Below are 23,503 nucleotides of genomic sequence, written 5' to 3'. Positions count from 1 at the left end.
CATTTTGAGCTTCAGCACCCGAGCCTCCTCCCGCGCATCCCGCACCCGCTCCCGCTCCTCGTCCAGCGCCTGCTCGTCCTCCGCTCGCTGCGCCTCCACTGCCGCCAGCCGCGCCATCTGCGACGGCGGGGACGACCATGCAGCTGGTCACTTGCTGGCTGTGTGGGGCTGGCAGGTAAGCTACCAGCCCGGCTGAATCCATTAACATGCAAGCCGATCAGCCTGCCAGCTGTCGCAGGCACCGTTCAGCCACCCCCCAGCTCACCAAGCTGTCTGCCACCCTCTCGCACGCCAGCCCCTTGCGCGCCAGCTCCTCCTCACCCGCCCGGCTGATGTCCAGGGCGAGGCGCTGCTCCTCCGCCTCCGCCTGCAGCGCTGTGTTGCGGGACAGCAGGCCCTGCACGTACCGCCCCTGGTACTGCAGCTCGGCTGCGGTACCGGCAGGGCAGGGGGCAAGGCAGGGGGCAGGGTTGGCAGCTAAGGGCACGCCGCCGTCGCAGCCGCTGTGCCTGGCAGACCGTTCTGCACGCCACCATGCTGAGCCAGCTGGGCCGCAGGCGGTGCCAGCCGCTGCCGGGCGGCAACAGTGCCAGCTGCCGCAGGCTCGCGCCCCACCTGCCATCGACTCGTTGTCCAGGATGGTGCGCTGCGTGGTGGCGTCCAGGCGCTGGTCGGCCAGGGCCGCCATCTCCTCCCGCGCAGCCCGCACCGCGGCCTGCGTGTCGCGGCGCCACACCTCGCGGTCGCCGGCGTGCTTGCGCTCCAGGTCCTGCGACGGCGGGGAGGGATGTAAACCAGCCTCGGCCCTTCAGGCCAGCCTCTGCACTGCAGTCGTTACTGGTGGAGGCCCCCAGCTCACCAGCTGGCGTTTATGGTGGGCTTGGGCCGCCGCCTCCAGCTGGGCCGTCAGCTGGTCGGCTCGGGCCTGCAGAGCGGCTCGCTCTTCCGAGAACTCCTCTGCCTCTTTCAGGCGATCTCCCTGATCCTCCAGCCTCGCCTGCCACTGCGCCTCCTCGGCAGCATGCCGCTGCTCCGCGGCACGGGCTGCCTCCTGTGCCGCCGCTGCGGCGGCCTGCAGCGCCGCCTGCGCCTCGGCCAGCCTCGCCTGGAGGCCCTCGGCGCGAGCCGTCTGCTCATCCAGAGCGTGCTTCAGGTAGCCAGCGATGTCACCAAACTGAGTGCGCTCGTCACGCAGCTGGCTGCTCAGCAAGCGGCGCTCCCCGTTCAGCGCAGCCTGCGCGGATGTCAGCCTGCGACGGCGGGCGGCGGCAGCAAGAGGGCGGTCAGCTGGCGCGCCCAGCAGGCAATCGCCTGCCTCCCTTTTCTCCCTTTTCGGATCGATACTGTCGCCTAGAGCCATTTTGCACTGGGCGAGCACCTGTCAAGCTTTTCGGCCGTGCTGGCCAGCACCACGTCCTTCTGCTCCAGTGCCTGCACCAGCGCATTCTCCTCTGGTGCTGCAGGGACCACCGGCACGGATGGGGTGCGTGGCTTGACGGGCGGAGTCCTCGGAGGCATGCTCCGAAACCCAGTCAACACACGAGCACCTTGGAAGCAGACGGGGCTGTCTTGGCGTCACATAGGACGCAAACATGCAGCAGATGAAATCACAATTGACCAAACGCAGCGAGGAAGCAATCAGAACATGTACTGTCACCAGGCGGGAGTACTGCCTCGATGCGTCGGCGGGAGAGGGATTGGCGTGTTTACAACAGTGGTGCAGAAATGTAGAGTGAACGGTACGCCAGCACGTATGCCAGGCATATGCAGGCAGCTAGAGCAGCATGGGCGGCGGCGCCTGGTGAGGCGGCGGCGATGCCATCGCCGCCGGTGGCGGCGGGTACTGGCTCGTGGCAGGCATGCGCCCCGTGGGCGGCCGCTGCGAGCTGTGCTGCTGCTGCTGGTCACGCCGCGGGTAGGGGCTGATGGGCAGAGAGCCGCCAAAGTAGAGCTGACACAGCAGGCCGCCAGCCACCAAGATGACGCTGCAGGGAGGGGCACGGGTGTGTGGGTGAGCACAGGTGCAGGGCAAAGAGGCGCTATGAGCAGCAGCACACATCGGCAGCACACCAGCTGGCGCGGATCCTGCCCCACCCAACAAACCCCTCCCGCCAACAAACGTGCCGCCCGCACCTAAGGATCACCGTGGCCCAGATCTGCGAGCTTTCCACCTTGCGCGCACAGGTGCAGGTGTCGGTGGGCTGGTAGGTGACGATGCCGGCGCCGCCGGTGTAGCAGCAGCACTGCAGCGGCACACAGGGCATTTGCTTGCCGGACAAACAGTGTCACTGCAGCAGCCCGCATGCACAATGCGCAGGCAGGCGGCAGATGCCAGGCGGGGTCCCCGAGGCTTGGGCGTTGCCAGCTCACCACGCAGCCGTTGCAGGTGCCCTCCAAGCCTTTCTGGATACACTCGTTGGGTGCTAGCAGCTGGCGGCCCTTGTGTGCTGACTCGCTGGCGCCGCGCTGGATAACCTCCACAAGCCCAGCCTCCAGCGGCTGAGGGCACGCCAGCGCCAGTAGCGCGGCAAGCAGCCAGAATGCGGACGGAGCCATGGCAGGGGGGGCCGCAGGAGGACTTGCAGCGGTTCCGTTTCGGTTTTGACGGGGCACCTGCAGCATGCGGCGGGGAGGCGTCAGTGGTGCCGCGGCGCCGGCCAGTCAGCTCGTTGGCACCAGGAGGCTCGACATTTAGCACGCAGCTGGTGGTGCACGCGGAAGGCAGCTATGCGCTGCTTTGGCAGCACCACGCCGAGGTTCAGTTCTGGCTCGCCGGCAAACCTGCGCTAGAGCTCCTTGCTGGCGTGCTAGATTCTTGCACGACTGAGTCTCGTGGAACACAGCGGCTGCAGAGTGAAGGAGCCGGAGCGGGGCGGCCACGCGCAGTTGCAGGTCGGAGCCTGTGTGAACGCGGTTCAGGCAAAATCGAGCCTCAGGGTACTGATCGAGCTTGTTTCTACCTCTTGAGCAGCAGAGAGGCCACTGGCGCCCAGCGCGACAGAGCGCGGGGCGGCATGCGGTTTGGCGGCGCCCGCCACCTCATGATGGCTGGCAGGGCAACTGAGCAGTGGGGTTCGGTGTATTTGTTCTGCAGGATGCAGCACAGATCTTGGCCCCCTGAGATGCCTGTCGTGCCCTAATGATGCGACAGGCGCCGCCTCGATCGAGAAAGCTAGTACACTTCCAGCACTACAAAACTGCCTGCCGCGGCCCGTCACTGCATGGGCGAGAAGGCGCAGGGCTGCATGAAGCTGCTGGAGAAGTGCTCCACGCCGGGGGTCACCGCCGCGATGCAGTCGCGCCACTCGGGCACGCCGCGCGCCGCCTTGCGCGCGTCGTGGCACGCCTGGGCGCTCGGGTAGCGCCACAGCTCAATCACGCTGTTCAGCATGCCTGCAGCCCAGTCCTCCAAACCATATGGCGCGGTTAGTATCCATATGAGACGCTACGGTAACATGGGGCATGGCAAGCAAGCCGGCGGTGGCACCCACACCACGCTTGCCTGCGCATGAACAAGCAGGCGGCCCCAGCAGCCCGCTGTGCAGCTCACCAACTTCAGTGTGGCCGAAGAACACCAGGCTGCCCTGCTTGTCTGCCGCCACCTTGTGGGGTATCCCCTGTTGGAAAGCCGCCACCAGCTTGGGCACGCCATCGTAGCCAGGCTTGAGCTGCAGCCAGAGTGGGGGACAGCCCAGGTTGGGAGCAGGCCTTGAGGCCGCAGGATGCGGGCGCTGCTGTGGCACCTGGCTCAACAGCAGCGATCCTGGCACGGTGGCGGCTGCAGCCGGATCGAAACACCTACTGCCCCCATTGCTTTCCTTTGCCACAGGGCTTACTGTCCCCGCACCTGATATTGCCGCAGCTCATACAGCGCCGGCTTTTTCGCCTGCTCCACCGGCGCCGCAAAGTCCTGCACCGGCGCCGCCCCCGCCGCTGCCATCACGCCCGCCGTGGGCACAAAGATGCTGCTCTCCTGCTGCGACAGGCAGCGTCGCGAGTGGGCCAGGTAGCCGTCCTGCCACTCGGCGTTGGAGCCCGAGGCTGCACGATGGGTATCGCGGTGGTCGAAATCGCGATACCTGCAGGGAGGGAGGGTGGCGGGAGGCGTACCGTCAGCAACCAGGTCATGGGCAGCAGCTGCAGCTTGCACTTCCGGGTGTCCCTGCACCTCATGCCGTCTCCCTCCCACACACGCATCATGCCATGCGTGAGCACCGCGATAATTCACCAGTAAAAGTGCACCACCCGGTTCAGCACGCCGCCAGTGTCGCAGGTAAACATGCTGCAGGCGAAGGTCAGGCATGAGCGGAGGTGAGGAGCCAACAGGCAGTGAGGTTTGGTGCAAGGGCCGGTGGCTGGGAATGCCCAGCTTCAGGTGCGGCCAAGCCGCTGGCGCTCACCCCAGGAAGGGCAGCAGGCTCTTGCGCAGCTCCACTGTCTCTGTGGTCAGCCGCAGGAACTCCTGAAAACAGGCGGGCAGGCAGGCAGGCAGAAAGTTGAGGGAGAGGGAGGGAGAGAGGGGACGGGAGCCAGCAAGAGGTGGTGGCGGCAGACTCCACCCATCAGATGCAGCACCTTGATCCCCTCAGGCTTCATAGTGTACTGCCGCAGCTCCAGCAGCCCAGTGTGGTCTGCTGGCAGGGTGGCAAGCCCCCGACACAGCGCTTGCCCCACGCTGCTTCGAGCCGCTGCACGCAACATGGCCGCCGCTCCCCAACAATGATCCCTGTTTGCCACTGAATGTCCAGAACATCAGCAGGGCCCGATGGAGTGATGGAGTATGGGCCCTGTCAAGCCTCCGTGGCACCACGCATTCGCGACGCGAATGGGCTGGCAGGACCCGGCAGACTCAGTCAAACCGCCCCCACCGATGCAGTGTCACTCAGTAGCAGGCTGAGCCGGTGGACAGCTCGAAACCCCCACTGCCGCGCGCGCCAAGAAGAGAAGCCAGCCAGCCGGTCGGGCGCGCCTGTTCGTAGACGGCGCAAGTTTTCACAGGGAGTAGCTGGAGCTGTGGTGCGGGTGAGTGGTGTTGGACTCGAGAAATTCGCCGCTCGGTGCCGCAGGGCCTCCCTGACAGAGTGCAGGCAGCGTCACAACGCTGGAGCAGCCCAGGCCACTCTCCTGGCCACCCGCCAGCGGCCCTCACCCCCGCCACCCCGCGCCGCCGCCCCCCTGCAGGCCGCCATGAGCTGCACCGAGGTGCAGCAGCCGGCGGCCACGAGCTGCACTGCGCGGCAGTCGGCGCTGTTCCTGAGTCCCTACCGCCCCTGGATGACCCTGCTCAATGTGCGGCTCAAGCACGGCGCGGCGCAAAAGGAGAAGGAGGTGCGGCATACAGCCTGCTGCTGCTAAAGCGGCCAAATCTCGACCAGCACCACAACCCTAGTTACACACTTAAAAAGCTGCTGCAGAGGCACCCCACTCGCTGTTTGGCTATGCCTGTCTTCGCGCCTGCCTGCCTCATTCTCCCTTCCGCCTCGCCTCCCCGCTTTGCAGGGCGAGCTGTCTCTCATTGAGAAGATGCTGCCCGAGGAGCTGCTGCTGCACATCTTCCAGCGCCTGCCCATCGCCTCGCTGGCCGCGGCGCAGCTGGCGTGCCGCCAGTGGCGCCTGGTGGGCGCCACGCAGCTGCTGTGGCGGCGAGCTTGCAGGTGGGCACAATCCCCACCACCTTGTACTGCCTACACCAGGTGGCACCCCAGCTCGCCGGCGTCTCAGCCCAACCTCCTGCTATTTTCTGCCTTGACTCTGCCGAGCAGGGAGGCCTTCTTCACCTCCACCATGGACCAGAATGCGTCGCTGGTGAAGCAGCAGTACCGCGGCTGCTGGAAGCGAATGCTGCTGGAGCGCCCGCACCTCCGCTTTGATGGTGCGTGTCGTCTGGAATATGCCGCAAGGCTGCCTAGCATACTGCCCTTTGCTGCCCTCCGCACTGCTCCATGATACATGTTCTGTGTATGTGTGACAGAGAGAGCGGTCATTCTTTCCTATGCATTGATTATAGGGCCGGGTACCTACCTCGTGCATGTTTCCCCCGCCTTTCGCCTGCCTGCAGGCATCTACGTCAGCCGAAACACGTACCTGCGGCAGGGCATTGTGGAGTGGAGCGTCAAGAATGCGGTGCACCTGGTCCTGTATTTCCGGTACCTTTGCTTCTTCCCAGATGGTAGCTTTGCGTACCGCACCTCCCCGGAGCCGCTGTCCCGCGTGTACCGCAGCCTGGCCACACCCCCATCCCACCCGCGGCAGCAGCAGCGCAGCCGCGCCGGCGGCAAGGACGCCGAGCACGTGCAGCATGGGCGGTTCAAGCAGGAGGTGGGCGGGGTGTGGGGCATGTGTGTGTGTGTGTGTGTGTGTGTGTGTGATGGTTGACCAGGCAGGCCGGCACGGTGTCGATGCCCGCCTCACTTGTTCTCCTGCCCAATCCTCGCTGTCCCCGGTTCGCGCTCCTGCTGCCGTGCTCCACCGACGGGCCCCACCCGCCGCGTGACATGCACCACACACACACAGCACACGCACCGCTGACGCGCCACACGCCACATCGCGCGCCCCGCGTGCAGGGCGAGCGGGTGTGGACCGCGATGCGGTACGACCCCCGCTCCCCCACCGAGATCCGCTCCCGCCTGCGCCTCCGCTCCACTGCCCCCGGCGCCAACAACCGCCTCGACATCCAGGCCATCGTCAGCTGGGACCGAGAGGAGGGGCAGGCGCTGCCCATGATGGGTGAGAGGGGTGGGAGGACGTGCTGCTGCGCACCGAATCGCCGCCTGCCTCTCTTCATTTGCTCTGCTGCTCCGGAGGCTGTGCGGGTGTGTGTGGTGATGGTGGTGGTGTGTGTGTGTGTGGATGTGGCCCCCCCCGCCATTTGGTGGAGCGGCGCAGCCGTTGGCGTGAGCTATGGGTGGCAGGAGGAAGCGAGCCCTGCTCGTCGCCGGCCCTGCCCTGCTGCCGCAGACCTGCAACCTGACGAGGAGGCGGCCGAGGGTGCGGAGCTGCAGCAGCACCGGCGCGGCATGTCCACCTATGTCTTTGGTGGGTGGCGGCTCGCCCCTGCTGTCTAGGCATGCCAAGGGGGCGGCTGGTAGCTGGAGGCGAGGCGCAAGCAGCAAGGCCGGCAAGTGCCCATCATCCTGCTGCGACGGCTGATGCCGACCTGGCTGCTGGGCCCTGCCCTCCCTCCCTCGTCTCCCTGCTGCAGTACCGTTTGAGCAGGTGCACACACACATGCTCAACCTGCCTGTGTCTCAGATGGATATGTTCATCCCCGGGTGATCTGGCGCCAGGCTGGCAGGCTCGACGCACAGCCGTGTTGCAGCAATCTGCCGGGCCTGTTGTGCTCTGCCAGCCCTGCCAGCCGGTCTGGCATGCTGGCAAGGCCCCTGCTCTGCTGGCTGTTGTTCCGGCGCCTGTTGCTGTTGTACCAGTACAATCCCTCGGGACCTGTATTTTGTTTCATGCGGCGCTGCCCCTTGGCCTGCCCCCTGCCCAGCCACACAGGCCAGGGAGGGATGCATGAGCCATTGGGCTACCTGCCGAATTGCTCCACGTCTATCTTTCGGTTTCATTCACCAGACTGCATCACATTCCATGGGCTCCAGCTTCTCTACCCGGTACGGCTCCGGCTGCACTCTGCTTCTGTATCGTTGCTTGTACTCATTCCACTCAGGGAGACTGCAGCACTGTAACCCTCCTCCCTTGTCATTATCGCCGAAATGCGCTGCTTTTAAACGGTGGCACATTTACAAGTGGAGAAGCTTGGGGCAGGTCTTCGTAGAAAGGGGACAGCGCGCAGAGAGACATGTGGAGCGACTGCCACGCCTTCTTTGCGAGAAAGGAAGGACAGATGAAGAGTGAGCAAGTGAAAAAGGCCGCGCAGAATGGGCGCGCGGGTTGCAGTCCCCACTAGCTGGCGACGGGCTGAGCCGGCCTCGTGCCCAAAAGCTCAATCGCTGCCGGGCCAGGCTCCCGCTGTGGCGCCGCCGGCCCCCCATTGTTGGCAGCCAGGGCAGGCGCTGGCGCGAGGCTGGGGGCAGCCTGTCCCTGTCCAGAAGGAAGGCGCTCTACTGGGCGACCACCTCATCCTTTGAGAGCACGGCGTCGCGCGTGTTGAGCTGCGCAGACACGTCGTCGATGGCGGCATTCAGCTGGGCAATCTTGTCCGCAAGGTTCTGCTTGGTCACCTGCGGCGGGAGAAAGAGCAGGAGAAGAGGGAAGAGTTGTGAAAGGAAGAACGGCAGCGCGCAATGGTGTAAGGCAGAGATGTGTGCAGCGGGCGCGCAACACCCGGCCCAGCTGTGGTGTGCAGCCAGCAGGCAGCGTAGCAGCGGAGGCGCAGCAGGAGCAAGCCGGTCCGCACCTCGGCATCGTCGCTCTCATCCCAGCGGATTTTCAGGCGGTCGTCGTCTCCCAGCAGGGCCTTGGAGATCTGCAGGGCAGGGTCAGGAAGGAGGCAAGCGCTCGGGTCAGGCCTGCCAGGGGGAGGAAGCCCAAATCGGACGAGTATGGAGGCAAGGTTGTACCGGGCAGAGGTTGTTGCCTGCGGCGGCTGGCCTGCGCCTCCCACCTGCGGCGCAAAGACAAAGCCCAGCGTTCCGCACACCACGCCGCCCACCACAAAGCCGGACCAGAAGCTGCCGCTGCGGTCAGCCCTGCAGCAAGCAGAGGCGGTCGAGGCGGCATGATGGGCGGGGCCGCTAAACGACGGCAGGGCTGCAAGCTGAGCAGATTACTTGCAGGCTTGCACCCCTGCAGCTGCGCGCCACTTGCCTGACCACCACAGAGGTGCGGCGGGCTGGTCTAGCAGGCGCCGCGCAGCGCAGCGCCACGGGGCGGCCGCCGCTCATGGCGGCGCTCCTGGAGCTCTGCAGCTTGGCGCCGGCTGCAGGCGGGCGGGCGGAGCGCCGGCAGCACATTCAGTCGGCACCGACATCAGCCAGGGGAGCTGGGCCTGAGCCGGGAGGGTGAGGGGAAGCCTGGGCAGCCTCACCCTGGCATGTGGCGAGGCTGGCGGCCATTATCGCGCTCTGATGAGTCCGATGTGAGAGCTGGGACGTTACGGGAGGCCTGTGGCCCTCGCTGCGTGGGATCGCCGAGAGTGGTGGCCGGGGGTGAGCGGCTGCGGCAGCCCTGGGCAGCTGGCTCGGATGCAATTGAGCTGGAAGATTGTGGAGGTGATGGCCTGTCCAACAGAGCCAATCCTCGCATTCTGGCAACGTGCTGTGCCACGGCGGAGGTCTCGTGGCCTGCCGGCCACAGGTGCGTCTTAATGTCTCTTCTGCCGTTGCACATTGTGTCTTCGCAATTGGATGCGCGTTGTTGGCCCCTTGCACAGCGCCCCGCCCGCCCCCCTGTTTTGCGCAGCCACCACACACGCCCGCCGCCCAAGGGCTGCTGCAAATCCTCCCAGAAGCCGAGGCAGCCGTTGCAGGCCGACAGCAGGCGCGCTGTTGGCTGTTGGAGGAGCAGCAGTGATGGCCGCCGCCAATGGGCCCGCCGCCGCGCAGCCGCCTGCGGGCCCACCCTCTGAGTACGAACCGTACCTGTCGGTAGCACTGGCGGCTGCCAAGGAGGCCGGCGCCGTCATCGCCGCCGCCTGGGACGCGCACAAGACAATAGACACCAAGTCGGGTGAGGCGCCGCCCAGCTGCTACCGCCTGCACGCTCCCCAGGCACCGTCTCACGGCCTCCAGCTGCCCTCCTCCACCTGCCCTCCCCATGCGACGGCCGCTGACAGCAGCCCCTGCTGCACCACCCCAACGGGTTGAATGGTGTGCCTACCCCACCCCTGCCGCTGCCTGCCTGCGCCCCTGTGTGCTGCCCACCCTCCACCCACGTGCGGCTGCAGGGGACACCGACCTTGTGACGGAGACGGACAAGCGGTGCGAGGAGCTGGTGCTGAGCCGCATCAGCGCCGCATTTCCCGACCACAAGTTCATCGGGGAGGAAGGCTCGGCGGCGCAGGTGCGGCGCGCCCGCGGGCAGGCGGCGGCTACCAGCGAAGCGCCGCGGTTGCTGCAGAAAGCGTGCTGTCCTCCCCGCCCGACCTCTGCAACGGCACCAGCTCGAGTAGCGCCGTGCCGCGCTGGTGGCTGCTACTGCCAACCGTGTTCAGCTGCCAGGGCTGCCGCCGCTGGTGGTGCTGCAGGGGTTCACAGAAGAGCTGACTGATGCCCCCACCTGGATGTGTGACCCAGTGGATGGTGCGCAGTGTGGTGGCGTATTCTTTCTTTCTTTCCTTCCTTCCTGCTCCGGGGCCAGCCGCGCCCCATGGGGCTGGTGCTAGGGGGCATGTGTGCCTGCCATGGGTCCAGCCGCACCCCAGCTGCGTCGCGCCAGCTGCGTCGGGGCGGCTGCTGAGCGACGCGCGGCGCCATGCTGTGCTGTGCATGGGCACGCGCAGGTGGTGCACACACCGCCCCACTGCCCTGCTGCCCTGATGGGCGTCGCTGCCCTCCGCCCTGGCTTTGCTGCCGCGCTCCCCGTCCACCCTGTCCTCGCTCCCTCCCTGCCCGCAGGCACCACCAACTTTGTGCACCGCTTCCCTTTCAGCTGCGTCAGTGTGGGGCTGACCATTGGCAAGCAGCCGGTGGTGGGCGTGGTGCTCAACCCCATCCTGGGAGAGACGTACCATGCCGGTGGGGAGGGGCAAGGCTGGGGCTGTGCGTTCGCATGGTGGTGGCAGCAGTGCGCTGTTGCGCTCGCTGGGCCTTGCACCTCTGCTCCTGAGGCTGTTCCCCTAGTAGCCCACCCCTTGCTTGCCTGCCTGCCTGTCTGCCTGGTAGCTTGCCTGGTTGCTGCCCGCCCTGCCCCAGCCCTGCGCTGTGCTTCCCTGCGCCGCACGTTGTCCCTGGCGCAGTGCGCGGCGGCGGCGCCTTCCTCAACGGCCAGCCCATCCGGGCGTCCGACACGCGGCAGCTGTCCAAGGCGCTCGTGGGCACGGAGCTGGGCACGCGGCGGGACGCGGCGTTCCTGGACGCCTGCTTCTCCCGCATCCGCGCACTGAGCCAGCGCACGCGCAGCCTGCGCTGCACCGGCAGCTGCGCGCTCAACCTGTGCAGCGTGGCGATGGGCAGGTGGGGGTGGGGCAGCCGAGAGGGCACGGCCGGGTGGAAGTGGGAGCCGCCGGTGGCGCCAGCGCAGCATGGGCGCTCCCTGTCACACGCCCTTGGTGCCACATGCCCCCTTCTCTGCTCCCCCCCCTTTCCAGGCTGGATGCCTACTATGAGATTGGGCTGGGCGGCTGCTGGGACCTGTGCGCGGCGGCGCTGGTGCTGGAGGAGGCGGGCGGGCGGGTGCTGGACCCTGCAGGTGTGCGGCACTGCCCTTCCCTGCCCTTCCTCGCTTGAGCGCCAGCTGCCTCATGCTCATGGTGGGGCAGGTGCTTGCTCATTTATGTAAGCAGTGTTGGATGCCTGCCCAACTAGGCAGCTGCCCTGCCCGCCTGCCCCGCCTGCCCTCCACTGCAGGAGGTCCCTTCAACCTGATGAGCCGCCGCGTGCTGGGCACCAACGCACACCTGGCCGAGGCAGTGAGTGGCATCCTGGCCGACTGCCCCTGCGCGCCCGACGAGCCGCTGCCGCAGCCGCTGCCGGAGTGAGGCCCGGGGCGGGGGAGCGAGCCGGCCGGCGGGCTCCTGGCTTTAAGTTGGATCAGTGATGGCCGCATTCTGTCGGTCCCTTTGTTTCTGCACTGTTTTGCAACAATTTCCTCCGATTTCATTCCTTTTGTCCAGACCCAAAGCCCCATCATGATGTGCCTGTAAACGCTCACACAGGCAGCTCATGGGCGCTCAGGGAGGGAGATGTGCAGGCACGACAAGCGGCCTGGATGTGACAGCTCAGATAGGCATGGTAGGCAGCATCTGTGTACGAGAAATAGTACAAAGCAAGCAAGCCGAGGCAATTGTAGACAAAAACTGAATGCTTCACAGAAAATGGGTTTTAAATGCCCCGGCTCTGCAGCATGCCCCGGCTGGCACCGTCGCCCGCTGCCGCCCTCCGCCCTCGCTGGGCGCTGATGCAGGGGGCAGCCGAAGCCTCTGGCCCGAGCGATTTTGTTCATACAGGCGGCAGCTGATCTGGCGGCGGCCTCTGCTCCAGCTTGGCATCTAGCGACTGGTCGCCGTCCGGGGCGCCCAGGGAGCCTCGTGCCGCCGCCTGCACTGCCTCCTCCAGCGACAGCCGGTACTTGGAGTCCTCCCGGCAGCTGCCTGGCAGCTGCAGGCGGGCACAGAGGGAAGCACGGCATGGCAAGCCAGTGGGGAGCGCACAGGGAAGCACTGCCATGCGCGTGCACACGCCACATGGCACACGTTGGCAGCGTGCAGGGCCCGGTGGGCGTGGCTGACGATCATCCCCTTGCCCGTAAAGATACCAAGCCCCACCTGGGCGTTGGCAGTAGCCAGGATTCGTTCGTTGAACTGGTACTGCAGGCGTGCCAGCGGGATGTCGTTGGGCTCAAAGCAGTACGGATCCTCCAGCTCCCGGGCCACCTCGTTCAGCGCCCAGTACGCCTGCGGTACCATGAGAGGCAAGCCTGTTCAGGCAGGAACAGCCCGGAGATGTCGACAAACACAGCAGGCAAGGTCAGCTGCACCTAGAGGAGCTCCCCTAGGTGCAGCGTGTCGTGCTCAGGAGGCAGGGGGGTGGCCACAGGCAAGGGGAGCTGCATCCCGGCTGGCCCACCTGCACCACAATGGCCGAGAAGACGATGCCCAGCGCCTTGTCGGACACTGCAAGGGGGAGGGGAGGGAGCAGAGTGCTCTCTGGCGGATACTGGGCGAGGTCGACGTGGCGCTGGGAAGCAGCTGTGAGGGGGAGTCGCTCGTTTGCGGCAGCTAGCTCCACGGCAGCGGCAAAGCTACGTGCTCTAAGCAGAGCTGCAGCGGGCGGCAGCTGCAGCTTGGCAGGGGGGGTCTCACCGGAGGACACGATGACAAAGGGGGCCGTGAACTGCAGCGCCAGCAGCATGACCAGCAGCAGCTGGGCCCAGGTGAAGGGGAAGGGGGTGTCGCAGAGGTACCTGCAGTACCAGTGGCAGTATTAGCGGCAGAACAAACTTGAGTGCCGCAACGGCAGATGGCAGGCGATGCGCGATCCCCCATGCGTCCAGTGCCAACCACCATCACCACCTTCACAAGTGAGTGCACAACACCTCCAGCCCCACAGAACAGAGGTTTCACAACGAAGAAGGCGCACCGGCACTGCTCAAACGACTCTATGCCCTTCTGCAGGCTGGTGTAGAGCGTGGCCAGAATGGGGGCGGGCATGTCCAGGCCGCCCTCGGTGATGCGCTGCCTGCACAGCACGGCGCGCAGCAAGCGGGGCCCCCTTGGCTGCGTCGGCAGCCGGCCTGCTGCGCCCTCGCTGCCGTGCTGCAGGGGAAGCAGCTGCCCAGCACCAGCTCTGGCGGCGCAGCCCACCGTCGCGTGGGCCAGCATCCTAGCCTCGCTCCCCACCCCCACCCCAACGTCACCCCACTACCCACCTGCACCGCTCGTGGACCCAGTAGTACACAATATAGATGCGCTCTGCTGCCCCACGCACATACTTGCCTGCGGCAGCCCGGCAGCAGCGTGCAGATGACGGAGGCCCAGCACAACCCCAACTCCCCCCCAAAAAGCCAGCTCGGCAGTGGCCTGCCCGCTGCCACGGCCGCGGTCACCTTGGCTGTTGGCAAACAGGTGCCGCCTGGCCAGATGGATGATGTTCCCCTTGAGGCCGTTCCAATCCTCAGCTGACAGCGTGCGGGTGCGCTCCAGCTGCAGCACATTGGCTGGCACACAACGACCAGCCCGCGGTCAGGTCCCCCTTAAGGCCCAGGCGCAGGCCTGCACATCAGCCAAGCACAGGCAGCAGAGCCGGTGGCGGCGGCGGCAGGCCTCCCGGGGGGAGCCGCGGCGGCGCACCAGCGGCGGGCGCGGCGCCCACCTTGAGGCGCAGGTGGGCGCTTTCTTCTGAGCTCAGCAGGCCCACCACGGGGATAGGGTGCGCCGCGCTGTGCCGCGTGCGGCGGTGCGACACGCTGCGCAGCACAAAGTAATCCACCAGGTCCGGCTTGTAATGGGGGCTGTTGGCGGCGTCCTGGAAGGGAAGCAGCCGGGGGTGCCAGGCAGGGCATGCATCGATTAGACCGAACTCTCGAGGGAGCGCTTTTGGGCACGACCACGATCAGGGCGCCACGTCATATGTGTGGCATGTCCAATGCGCAGTGCCCATGCATGCGACTGGCATGCCGGCGCAGCTGCAGCTGCCTCGCACCCAGGGCGGCAGCTTGCTCTCGTCATGCTCAGCCAGGTTCTCCAGCAGCCAGTCGCTGCGCAGGAACTGCACGGCCACGCCGTGCATGAGGCTGCAAAGGGCGGTTGGGCGATGGCCGGGCATGCCAGTTGTTGAAAATAGTTGGCATGCGGCAGGGTGGCTGCTCTACGTGCCTGGCTGACACTGGCGGTTGGTTGGAAGACAGGCGAGCCAGCAGGCGGCGTCTCGCCTGAAGAGGTGCACGCAGTCCAGCCTGAAGCGGGAGGAAGCATGGTCTGGGGACTTGAAGCGCTTGTCGCTGCCGTCAAAGCTCAGAGCCTGTGAGAACGGAAGCGCGGCAGATGGGCAGGCATTTCGGCCCCTGAACACACGTGTTCATGCACTGCTGCCTGCTTCTCTCCCTTCCGCTTCTGCTGCTGCTGCTGCCAGTACCCACAGGAAACCGGAGGCAAGCCAGCGACGCATTTGGCAACCTGCAAGCCAGACGAGGCAACCGGCGCTGGCCACCTGCATGGCCGTCAGAGGCCTATGTATGCCCCTCACCTTGACACAGGCATCCAGCCAGGCAGAAGACATGGCCTGCAGCTTGGTGCGGCCCTCGTGGAACCGACCGTAGCTGCAGTGTGCGGGTGGGAAGGGTGCAGGAGGTGCAGCGGCTGGGTGGGGCAAGGGGCCGGCAGCTCTGTGCAGCTGGAGACGGTCCCAGCCACATGCGCCCGGCACACATGCATGCACACACACACACAACAGCCCCCCCCAAGGGCGCGCCTGGCGTTCTGGCGGAAGATGACGAGCAGGGACATGAGGGCCACGAAGAGGCTGTACACCACAATGCGCCCGTCCTGGAAGAAGCGGCTCACATAGTCGTCCGCAAAGGCGTAGAGCAGGCCCGTCTGGGCGGCAGCCAGCGCGCCCCACACCGCGGTGCGCAGGATGGCGGAACCGTACAGCCTGCGGCGCAGGAGGTTTGGGGTTGGGAGGCGGCGGCGGGTGGGCACGAGGGGCGCTGCGCCACTGGCAGGCGGGGTGGTGACATGCCCGGGAGACGAGAAGGGGTGCTGGCAGGCGGGGTGCGGTGACAGGCGCCGGCGGGCCGGAGCACACCTCACCTGAACAGCAGGTGCAGGCCCAGGAAGGTCTTGCGATACACAATCATGCGTCCTCTGGGTGCAGCGGTGGAAGCAAGGACTTCAGGAGGAGCTGCCAGTCATTGCCGGCGACGTGGCCGGCCCGCCTCGTGTCAGCGGGCCAGCGGGGGGCTGGCGGGTGTGGAAGGAAATGGCGAGGCGAGAGAAGCTCCCACAAACTGCTTTTTGGCTTGCTTTGGCATCCAATAGCGACGAAATCCTGAGGTCAGCGCAGAAGGGCAGGGGTGAGGTGCTGCAAGACCCGGTCCTGCAGCTGCCGCCAGCAGCGAGGCGGCCGTGGCGGCGGGAGTTGGGGGAAGGTGTGCACCCGGGGCTGCCGGCGCGGGTTGCGGTGACACCAGCCGACTGCGTTGAACCAACACGTTGAACCGGAGCGCCCCTACACAAACCTACCCCTCAAACGTGTGCTCAAGTTGCACCGTGCAGCTGCAGACAGGGCAGAGCGATGTTCACTGAGGTCCCAAGTACGATCGCAACTCAGCGCGCATTGATCGCCCATTGATCGTGAGTGGCTGGCCAGCCAGAGGCGGCCGCTGACGTGGCACAGGTGGCGGCGCCACACTTCCTGTCCCCACACTCCATCCCCCTCCCAATTGACGGCCACTGACACAATCACAGTGAAAAATTTCAACTACAACAAAGTCCAATAAACCAAGGCCGCCTGCAGCTGGCACTCCCACCGGCTACCGCATCATCCCCCTCAGCTGCTGCAGCTGCTCCTCGCGCACCTCGGCCACACCATCCACCTCCACCCCCAGCAGCTGCTGCGCCCGGCCAGACTGCCGCATGACTGCAAGGATGGCGCTGCGCGTGCGCCGGTCCCAGCCCGTGCCGCCCACACCGCCGCTGCTCTTCCCGCCGCCGCCGCTGCTGCGCTTCTTGCCGCCGCCTGCTGCCGCAAGCTCCCTGCAGGGTGCCAAGCAGGGTGGTGTCAGCATGCATGGGCATGGTGCTGCTGTCGATCATCGGAGCCAGCCAGCCAGAGAACAGCAGGGCGAGGGCCCATCTCACAAGGGCTGGCAACATCAGCACCCCACACCTGGCTTCCTTGACAGCCCTCAGGGTCAGTTCCAGCTGATGCTCCTTGGGCGCATTCAGCGCCGCATACAGCAGCAGCTGGCACGTCCAGGCGTCTGGAGAGCACACAGGGGCCGGCCGCCGGCGCGCGCGGCTGCCTGTGGCTGCGGCCGCGGCGGCCGGCTCCGGCGCCGCCGGCTGCTGCTTCATCCAGTCGAACAGCTGTACCGCCTCAGTGGTACAGCCCCGTACCGCCAGGCCTGCCAGCACCACGTTAGCCACCGTTCGGTCTGGCCTCAGGGCTGCTGCCGCTGCGTCCTCCGCCGCGCTCCCGCTACAGCTGCTGCTGCTGGCTCCGCCGCCGCTATGCAGGAGCTTCTGCATGCAGGCCTGGGGGCTTCCTCGGCCCAGCAGGCAGCTTTCCACAGCGTCGTCCGGCAGTGGGGCAGCTGCCGAGGAGCTGCTGCCGGCTGCGCCCATGCCGGGCGGCTGCAGCAGCCACTTGGCGGCGACGTGGCCGTGCTGCAGCGCCTGCGCGGTCAGCAGCGCCGAGGCGGTGCCCAGCGTCTGCTGCAGGCCACGGCTGCGCATGTGGCGTGCCATCTGCTCCACCACTGCAGCATGGGGTGCCAGGGCGGGGGCGTGGGTTGAAGCAACACCACGGCTGCTACCGACAACAGTTGGCTCAAGATGCAGCAGCAGGGGCCGCAGGGGGCTGCACCACCTGCCGGCCCGGCGTGCCTGCATACTGCCCCTTGTGTGCCATGGCAAAGATGAAGTGCTCATAGAGCCTGGGCAAGTCCACACGCCCTTCCAGCTGGCCGGCGCTGCCGTCGTTCTCCCCAGCTGCCAGCGCAGCTGCTTCTGTGCCCGCCTCCTCCTCCAGGCCAGCCTCTCTGGCGAGGCGTGCCGTCTTGCGCTGCCAGCGCGTCTGGCTGCGGGCGCGGCCGCCGCGGCTGCCCGGCCGTGCTGCCGCCAGCGTCTGCAGGCAGGCAGGCAGGCAGGCAGGGTAGCAGCAGATGAGATTGGTGCCAGGCAGCGCGTCTGCAGCCTTCCCCGCAACAATGGTCTGGGGTGCACGGTGTGAAGCACGACAACAGCATAGGACGAGCACACCCAGTGAAACGCAGCTGGCAGGGCTCGACTGGCTGCCCCACCTGCAGCGCCTCATCTATCTCTCCCTCTAGCAGCAGGATCTCTAGAAAGGCGGCGATGGCCATGCCGTTAGGCTGCACGCCGTCGCGCTGCATGGAGTGCCACACGTCTCGGGCCAGCGGGGCGGCCTGCGCGGAGTGCGGGACAGGCAGGGGGAGGTGAGGAGGCGCGGGGTACGGGCCACTCGTGATGATGCAGGCCGAGCAGGCAGCCCCTGGATGCGGGCCGTCAGCCCCAGCCAGTGCTGTCCAGCCCCCAGCCAGGCACAAGACCCAAGGCAAGCGTCCCCACCCCAGGGCACCGTCCCTGCCTTTCCGCTGCCATCTATTCCTGCCTCCTGCACCCCCACCTGCGCCGTCCCCTCCAGCGCCGTCAGCAGCGATGTGTAGGACACGACATCGGGCCGCACCCTGCTGCGCTTCATCTCGCCAAAGACGCGCATGGCGGCCGCAGCGTCCTTGCACTGCGCACGAGGCATGGGGGCCGCCGTGGGTCAGGCGCCAGTGCATCCACAGGTGCAGCGGGCCCAGCGCGGACGCAGGCTGAGGCTCCAGCCGCGCAGCGGCGCCTCAGGCTGCGCGTCGGTGCGCCGCCCTTGGTCAGGCCACCCAGGGGCAGGCACAAGGCGAAGGAACAGACAGCCAGTGGAGCACCGGCTCTGGGAACTTCACACCACACATCCATCCAAACACACCACCAGCAGCACACACAGAAACACACACACAGAAACACACACACACACACACACACCTTGCCGCAGGTGTCGATCATGGCAGAGTAGAGGATGAGGTCTGGTGCCACGCCCGCCGCCTTGGCGTCCGCCCACGCCACCTCCGCCGCCTGCCCCACAGCATGCAACAACAGGGAGAGGCTCAGGATGTGGCGCTGGCACCTTGGATGCCCAGCCCAGCCAACGGCATCAGGGGGCAAGGATGCAGCAGCAGCAGCACCACCACCACCACCAGCAACAGCAGTAGAAGTAGAACACAAACAGCAGCAACAGAAGCACAAGTAGAATGAAGCAGCATCAGCGGCGGCACTGGCTGGATTAAGTGAGGCACGGGGGCGCAAAGGCGGGCGCACCGCCATGTCGCCTGCCCGCCCGCAGATGCGGATGAGCTCAGTGAAGAAGCGGGCGTTGGGCTGCACGCCATCCTGCCGCATCTTGTCGTAGGCAGACCGCGCCTGCGGTCAGGCAGGCACAAGCGGCCCGGCGCAGGTCGTGTGTGTGCATGTGGGTAGGTGTGTGGGTGGGAGGTGGGGGGGGGCCGCGGCTGCTGGTGCAGCGGGCAGGGAGTGAAGGCCTGTTGCCCGAGTGTGGCAGCAAGCAGGGAGCACGAGTCAGCTGGTGCTGCCGGCCTGTGCTGCCGGCCTGTGCTGCCGGCCTGGCTGGTGGGTGGCGCCGCCGGCTGCTCTCGTCAGCCTGCCCGCCCTGCCCTGGCGCCGCCCCCGCCTGCCAACCCGGCTCGCCTGCTCCAGCAGGCGTGGCGCCGCCGACTCGCTGATGTGGCGGGGCAGCGCCAGCAGGGCTGTGTAGCTGTAAACGTTTGGCTCCAGGTTGCTACAGGGGAAACAGGTGCGTGTGTGTGGGGGGGTGTATGTGTGTGATGTGTGTGTGTGTGTGTGTGCCTCTGTACAGGTGCATGCGTAGGTGTGTCGTGGGGAGGCCTCCAGGGCATGCTGATGCGAGGCACGAGCGGCCGGGCAGGCAGCGGCTGCGGGAGGGGTGCAGGCGGCATGCTGCGTGGCGGGCGCGCCGCCGCTCACTTGCGCCGCATCCAGTCGAGGACGCTGTGCGCCACGTTGACGTGCCCCAGCCGCATGAAGCACTGCAGCAGCGTGGTGAGGCTCTGCAGCATTGGGGCGGGTGCGCAGATGAGTGTGTGAGAGTGTGGGGGGTTGGACGGGGCGTGGCACGGGTGCACCACTAAGCAGCCCCAAACCAGCAGCACCAGGAGCTGCGCGCAGCTGCGGGAAGGGGCAGTTCTTCAGAGCCGGCTGGGCGTCAGCAGCCCTGAGAGCCATGCAAGGCAGGCCAGCGACGCGCATGGCCCCCCACTGCGCAGACCTGTGGCGAGGGCGTGACGCCTATCCTGGCCATGCGAGCCAGCACCTGCACCAGCAGGTGGGTGTTCTCGGCCCGCACCGCCGTGTCCATGAGCTGCGTCATGACCTGCGGCAGAGGGCAAGAATGAGGCGCAGCATGGGCACGCCTGCGCGCAATGCCCCGCACCGGAGAAGTCCACAGATGCGGCAGAGGCAGAGTTGTGTGGGCCAGCTGCATCTGCGAGCTGTGCAGGCATCCGCCAGTGCGGCTTGATGCAGCAGCGGCTGCGAAAAAGCCAGGCACATGTCAGCCAGCGGCGGACCTGCAGGGGCGCCTGCGTGTTGGCATCCTCCTCCAGAGCCACCTCCTGCTGCTGCAGCCAGGCGTCCAGCACCGGCAGCGCCTCGGGCAGCGCGTCTGCCCTGGCCAGGCTGCCAAATAGCGCCTGCAGGGGTAGTGCAGGGGCAAGATGAAGGGCGAGGAGGCAGGGGCACAATCAATGCACACATGCCCTCTCCAGGTTGGGGGAAGGAGCCAGGATTAGTTGGCAGGCGCGGCATGCATGCGGGGAGCACATACGGGCTGCCAGCTGCCTGCCGCTTGCAGCCTCCCACCTTGAGGGTATGCGCCTCCAGCGGCACGCCCTTCTGCAGTAGCGCCTCTGCAATTTCCGCCACCTTGCTGGCAAGGCTAGCGTCCTGCACAGTGCACCAGCATGGGGGTCCTTGCCTCACTGAGCCGCCACCACCCTACCCCAACAGGTGGCCCAGTCGTCCTGCAAGGAGCGGTGGGCCCGCTGCTCCCGCGGCCAGCGGCTGCAGCCCACCTCCGCCGCCCGCGCCAGCACGCTGTTGCAGACGTTGGGCGGCGGGACCTTGTAGCGGCGGCCCTCGGGCCCGCCCAGCACGTGCGTGCCCCGCACAGAGCTCTCCAGCATGGCAAGCGCCGGGTTGGCCTTGCCCTTTAGCACAAAATAGCGCAGCTCCCGGCTGTCGCCGCCTGCAGGGTGGAACACGAATGAGAGGGGACGCGAACCGGGCTCGAGGCAGGAGAGCCGGCGGCGAGAGCACCGGGCAGCGGCGGCGGTGGCGGCGCTCACTCTTCCGAGCGAAAACCATTGGCGGCTCGGTGTCCGATCTCGCGCGCTCGGCATCGGATGCATCGCTGAACGCCCTGATGGCGTTCTGCACCCGCCCAAGGAGGGATCGCCCTCGCCTGAAGCGAGCAGTGGATGCGAGCATGGAGCTCTGCCCCTCCCCCTCCAACCAACAGTGGACGAATCGATCGTTGCGGACGGCATCATAAGAGCGTTCTGTGCTGCATGCTGTGCCCATGCTGCGGGCGGCACGCTAGGCGGCGACCGAGCACAGGCGTGCACGCAAAGAGTATGTATTTGCAGGCCAGCTATCTCTCGAAATCTCAGTTGTTCTTTACAGAATGAATGTTACAAATTGAAAAGAAGATCAAGCCTTTTGCAGGGACCCGTCATCAGGGCGGGTGTCTCGAGCACAGCAGAAACAATGCAGAATGATGAAGTGAAGTGTGGCATCGAGCAGAGACAAGCAAGGTGGAAGATGCAAGGCAGTAATGAACGCGTTCTAGGTGCCGTCCAAGTAAAGGTGCGGACCAGCCATTTCCCGCGACCTCAGTCCATGTGTGCATCCTCCTGCTCCTCGGCTGGCTGCCGGCTGAAGCGCCGCACAATGGAGTACACAGCTGCAGCAGCCGCGGCGCCGTGGAATGCAGCAAGCGTGAGATGGGAGGAGCAGAGGCAGTACAGAGAGCACGGCATGCTGGCCACCCCACCTAGCTGGCCAGGGTAGCAACCAAGACATCACACAAGGGTGAAGAGCTGCACAGGCTTGCTTCGCTGCCAACCCACCCGACCAGAAGGGTCCCAGGTTGGTCAGCGGGCGCTTGCAGTCTCGCAGGAATGCTACGCGATGCGAGGCCTGCACACACACGGGTGGCACAGACAGGAAGGAAATCAACAGGAGGGTGGCAGAGGCTCAAGCGATGCCTGGCCTAGAGCATGACTGTGCTGTGGGCCACCCACGGCCCGAAAAAAAGCGGCACCAGAGGCAGGAGAGAGAAGGGAGGTGCATGGCGGCTTGCGGCACATGCAGAAGCCAGGCCTCACCTCGGACACCGCTGCAAAGCTGAAGGGCAGCAGCGTGCCAAACACCAGCGCGCCGGCCATGTCCAGCCCAACCTTGGCCGCCCTGGAGGAGAAGAAAGAAAGAGAAGAGAAGAAACAATGCCCTCAGCAAACAGCCCGGGCCCAGCGTCAGCCCAGGCAGAAGCTGCCGACCCTGGCGCGGGGCTGGCTTGCGGGGCTGCTTGGCGCAACACCCCGTCGTTTATGTCTGGCAGCCCCATGCCAATCCGCACCCGTGGCCCGGCGCACGCATGAAGTAGTCGGCCTCTAGGAACAGGAAGCAGAGCCACTTGATGGCCTGCAGGCGCAGCAGCGTCTCCAGCCGGATCTGCAGGCAGGGCGGACGCGCGCGGGAGGCATGGGGCGGCTTCGGCACGGCGGGGGCACCGTTGTGCGCAGGGCGGCTGCGCTAGCGTACACATGCGTGTTCAAGGGCAACGTCAGCAAGTGGCAGCCCAGCCCTCGCCTGCAGCCAGGCGTGCGCTGCCGCGGCGGCGCGGTGCCCTCACCATGTCGAGCACTCCGAGGAAGGAGGTGACGATGAGGGTGGGCAGGGGCGCGGGGGCGTGGGGCAGCGAGGGGTCTGACAGCATGACGCACACCATGACCGCAATGTCCAGCAGGATGTGCAGCCACGCCTTGGCCTGCTCCTGCACAGCAGCAAACACCCGGCGCGGGCTGGAACACTGGGTGGATGAGCGGCACGCAGGCAGGGCGCATGGCGGCGGAGGCCGGAAAGGTCCTCACGCGCTCCCAAGGCTGATGGGGCAGCCAATAGGGGCAGCCAGCGGCAGCGGCGCTCCAGCAGGGAGTCGAAGAGAGGGGCGTTCACATGCGGCAGCGCTGAATGCACGGCGGCAGGGTGGGCGGCTGGCTGGGCGGCGCGCCTGCATCAGCTGCTCCTGGCGTGCCAGGCTGCGCAGGCGCCTCATCGCGTAGCTCTGGTACACCAGGTTGATCAGCTGGGCGGCCAGCAGGAAGAGGTACTGCGGCAGCACCTTGGCTTCGCCGCTGCACAGCGTGACGGAAGGGACGCAAGGTTGGGTGGGTGAAGAACGAGGGGTTTCACTATCCAGCGGTGCAGCCAGCGGCGGGCGCCTGCATCCCGTGGCGCAGGCATGCCGCAGCGGCTGCAAGCCCCAGCACTTGCAAGGCCCTGTTCGCCGTGCGTGGGCAGGGGCGAGCGGCGGCGGCTCACTGCTGGAAGGCGTAGGCGCACTGCGTCAGCGTCTTGAGCGCTCCCACCGCCCAAGCGGCGATGAGCATGAAGTGCAGGCGCAGCGTCAGGCCCCGGTTCTTCTCGCTGGTGTACACTAGGTAGACCTCCTCCAGCCTGCACGCGCAGCGGGGGCAGGTGCAGCGAGGTGGAGCCCAGGCAAGGACAGCGGGGCGCTGCGTCGGACAGGCGCCGGAGGTGGCCAACCTGCGCACCCCTTGCAGCGCTGCGCCCCGCACCTGGCCGCTGAGAACGTGAGGCCGGGCCCACTGTTTGGTGCTGCAGGCGTGGAGTCCGACATCCTCTCTTTCGGGAGCTCCTTCCTCCTGCCAGTCCGCTTTCTTGGTTGTGAAATCGGCGCAAGGCGCTGATAACAAAGTTTGTGTGCAGGGCGACCACCTGCCCGGCCTCTCACGCTCTTGCGCATCTTTTTCCTGTTGGAAAGGCGTGCACAGCGCACTGAAACGCTGCAGCAAACCCTTGATCTCCCCTTCCCCTCGT

At 66.5% G+C, this 23,503-nt stretch overlaps 6 protein-coding genes across 6 annotated transcripts in view; 2 read left to right on the top strand and 4 right to left on the bottom strand.

Moving 5' to 3' along the window:
• CHLNCDRAFT_140879 (hypothetical protein) overlaps positions 1-1,518 on the bottom strand; it is a gene marked incomplete at both ends in the record, with an annotated part of 2,352 nt that extends 834 nt beyond the window's left edge. Inside the window, 5 exons of the mRNA XM_005850677.1 lie at positions 19-117; positions 266-429; positions 616-769; positions 860-1,250; positions 1,379-1,518. Of these exons, the coding sequence (XP_005850739.1) occupies positions 19-117; positions 266-429; positions 616-769; positions 860-1,250; positions 1,379-1,518 (948 nt within the window). The remainder of the gene's footprint in view (positions 1-18; positions 118-265; positions 430-615; positions 770-859; positions 1,251-1,378) is intronic.
• A 1,643-nt stretch (positions 1,519-3,161) lies between these two features.
• Positions 3,162-4,733, bottom strand: CHLNCDRAFT_56980 (hypothetical protein). Its single transcript, XM_005850676.1, has 6 exons — positions 4,576-4,733; positions 4,401-4,462; positions 4,229-4,282; positions 3,848-4,079; positions 3,551-3,668; positions 3,162-3,393 (listed from the first exon to the last, which is right to left on the bottom strand). Exons 1-6 carry the CDS (start codon positions 4,699-4,701, stop codon positions 3,215-3,217), a joined length of 771 nt encoding a protein of 256 aa, XP_005850738.1. The 5' UTR covers positions 4,702-4,733; the 3' UTR covers positions 3,162-3,214.
• A 775-nt stretch (positions 4,734-5,508) lies between these two features.
• On the top strand, positions 5,509-7,275 carry CHLNCDRAFT_19561 (hypothetical protein; the record flags this gene model as incomplete). The annotated part of the gene is made up of 6 exons (XM_005850961.1): positions 5,509-5,654; positions 5,763-5,872; positions 6,059-6,291; positions 6,564-6,735; positions 6,958-7,035; positions 7,202-7,275. Coding segments are annotated over 6 exons (813 nt in total), but the record flags the coding sequence as incomplete, so codon positions are not given.
• A 788-nt stretch (positions 7,276-8,063) lies between these two features.
• Positions 8,064-9,291, bottom strand: CHLNCDRAFT_140876 (hypothetical protein; the record flags this gene model as incomplete). Its single annotated transcript, XM_005850675.1, has 4 exons — positions 8,064-8,183; positions 8,360-8,428; positions 8,567-8,651; positions 9,257-9,291. The coding sequence occupies 4 exons, from the start codon at positions 9,289-9,291 to the stop codon at positions 8,064-8,066; spliced, it is 309 nt and encodes a 102-aa protein (XP_005850737.1).
• Positions 9,292-9,473: 182 nt separating this feature from the next.
• On the top strand, positions 9,474-11,779 carry CHLNCDRAFT_34254 (hypothetical protein; the record flags this gene model as incomplete). Its single annotated transcript, XM_005850960.1, has 7 exons — positions 9,474-9,630; positions 9,848-9,963; positions 10,148-10,202; positions 10,518-10,637; positions 10,859-11,075; positions 11,210-11,310; positions 11,469-11,779. The coding sequence occupies 7 exons, from the start codon at positions 9,474-9,476 to the stop codon at positions 11,597-11,599; spliced, it is 897 nt and encodes a 298-aa protein (XP_005851022.1). The 3' UTR covers positions 11,600-11,779.
• A 280-nt stretch (positions 11,780-12,059) lies between these two features.
• Positions 12,060-23,303, bottom strand: CHLNCDRAFT_50458 (hypothetical protein; the record flags this gene model as incomplete). The annotated part of the gene is made up of 34 exons (XM_005850674.1): positions 12,060-12,218; positions 12,386-12,514; positions 12,687-12,733; positions 12,923-13,023; positions 13,200-13,298; positions 13,489-13,555; positions 13,910-14,084; positions 14,262-14,352; positions 14,431-14,579; positions 14,805-14,877; positions 15,063-15,212; positions 15,371-15,422; positions 15,803-16,040; positions 16,138-16,315; positions 16,449-17,029; positions 17,151-17,408; positions 17,584-17,709; positions 17,931-18,044; positions 18,332-18,421; positions 18,665-18,766; positions 19,043-19,142; positions 19,349-19,431; positions 19,650-19,754; positions 19,951-20,073; positions 20,243-20,326; positions 20,455-20,627; positions 20,728-20,952; positions 21,511-21,580; positions 21,769-21,850; positions 22,020-22,114; positions 22,296-22,436; positions 22,737-22,797; positions 22,985-23,119; positions 23,242-23,303. The coding sequence occupies 34 exons, from the start codon at positions 23,301-23,303 to the stop codon at positions 12,060-12,062; spliced, it is 4,518 nt and encodes a 1,505-aa protein (XP_005850736.1).
• Between the last annotated feature and the right edge of the window lie 200 nt (positions 23,304-23,503).

This window comes from Chlorella variabilis, assembly GCF_000147415.1.
Source record: "Chlorella variabilis unplaced genomic scaffold CHLNCscaffold_3, whole genome shotgun sequence".
NCBI lineage: Eukaryota > Viridiplantae > Chlorophyta > Trebouxiophyceae > Chlorellales > Chlorellaceae > Chlorella > Chlorella variabilis.
Note: the sequence above shows the minus strand (reverse complement) of the source record. Positions and strands in the feature narration are given on the sequence as shown.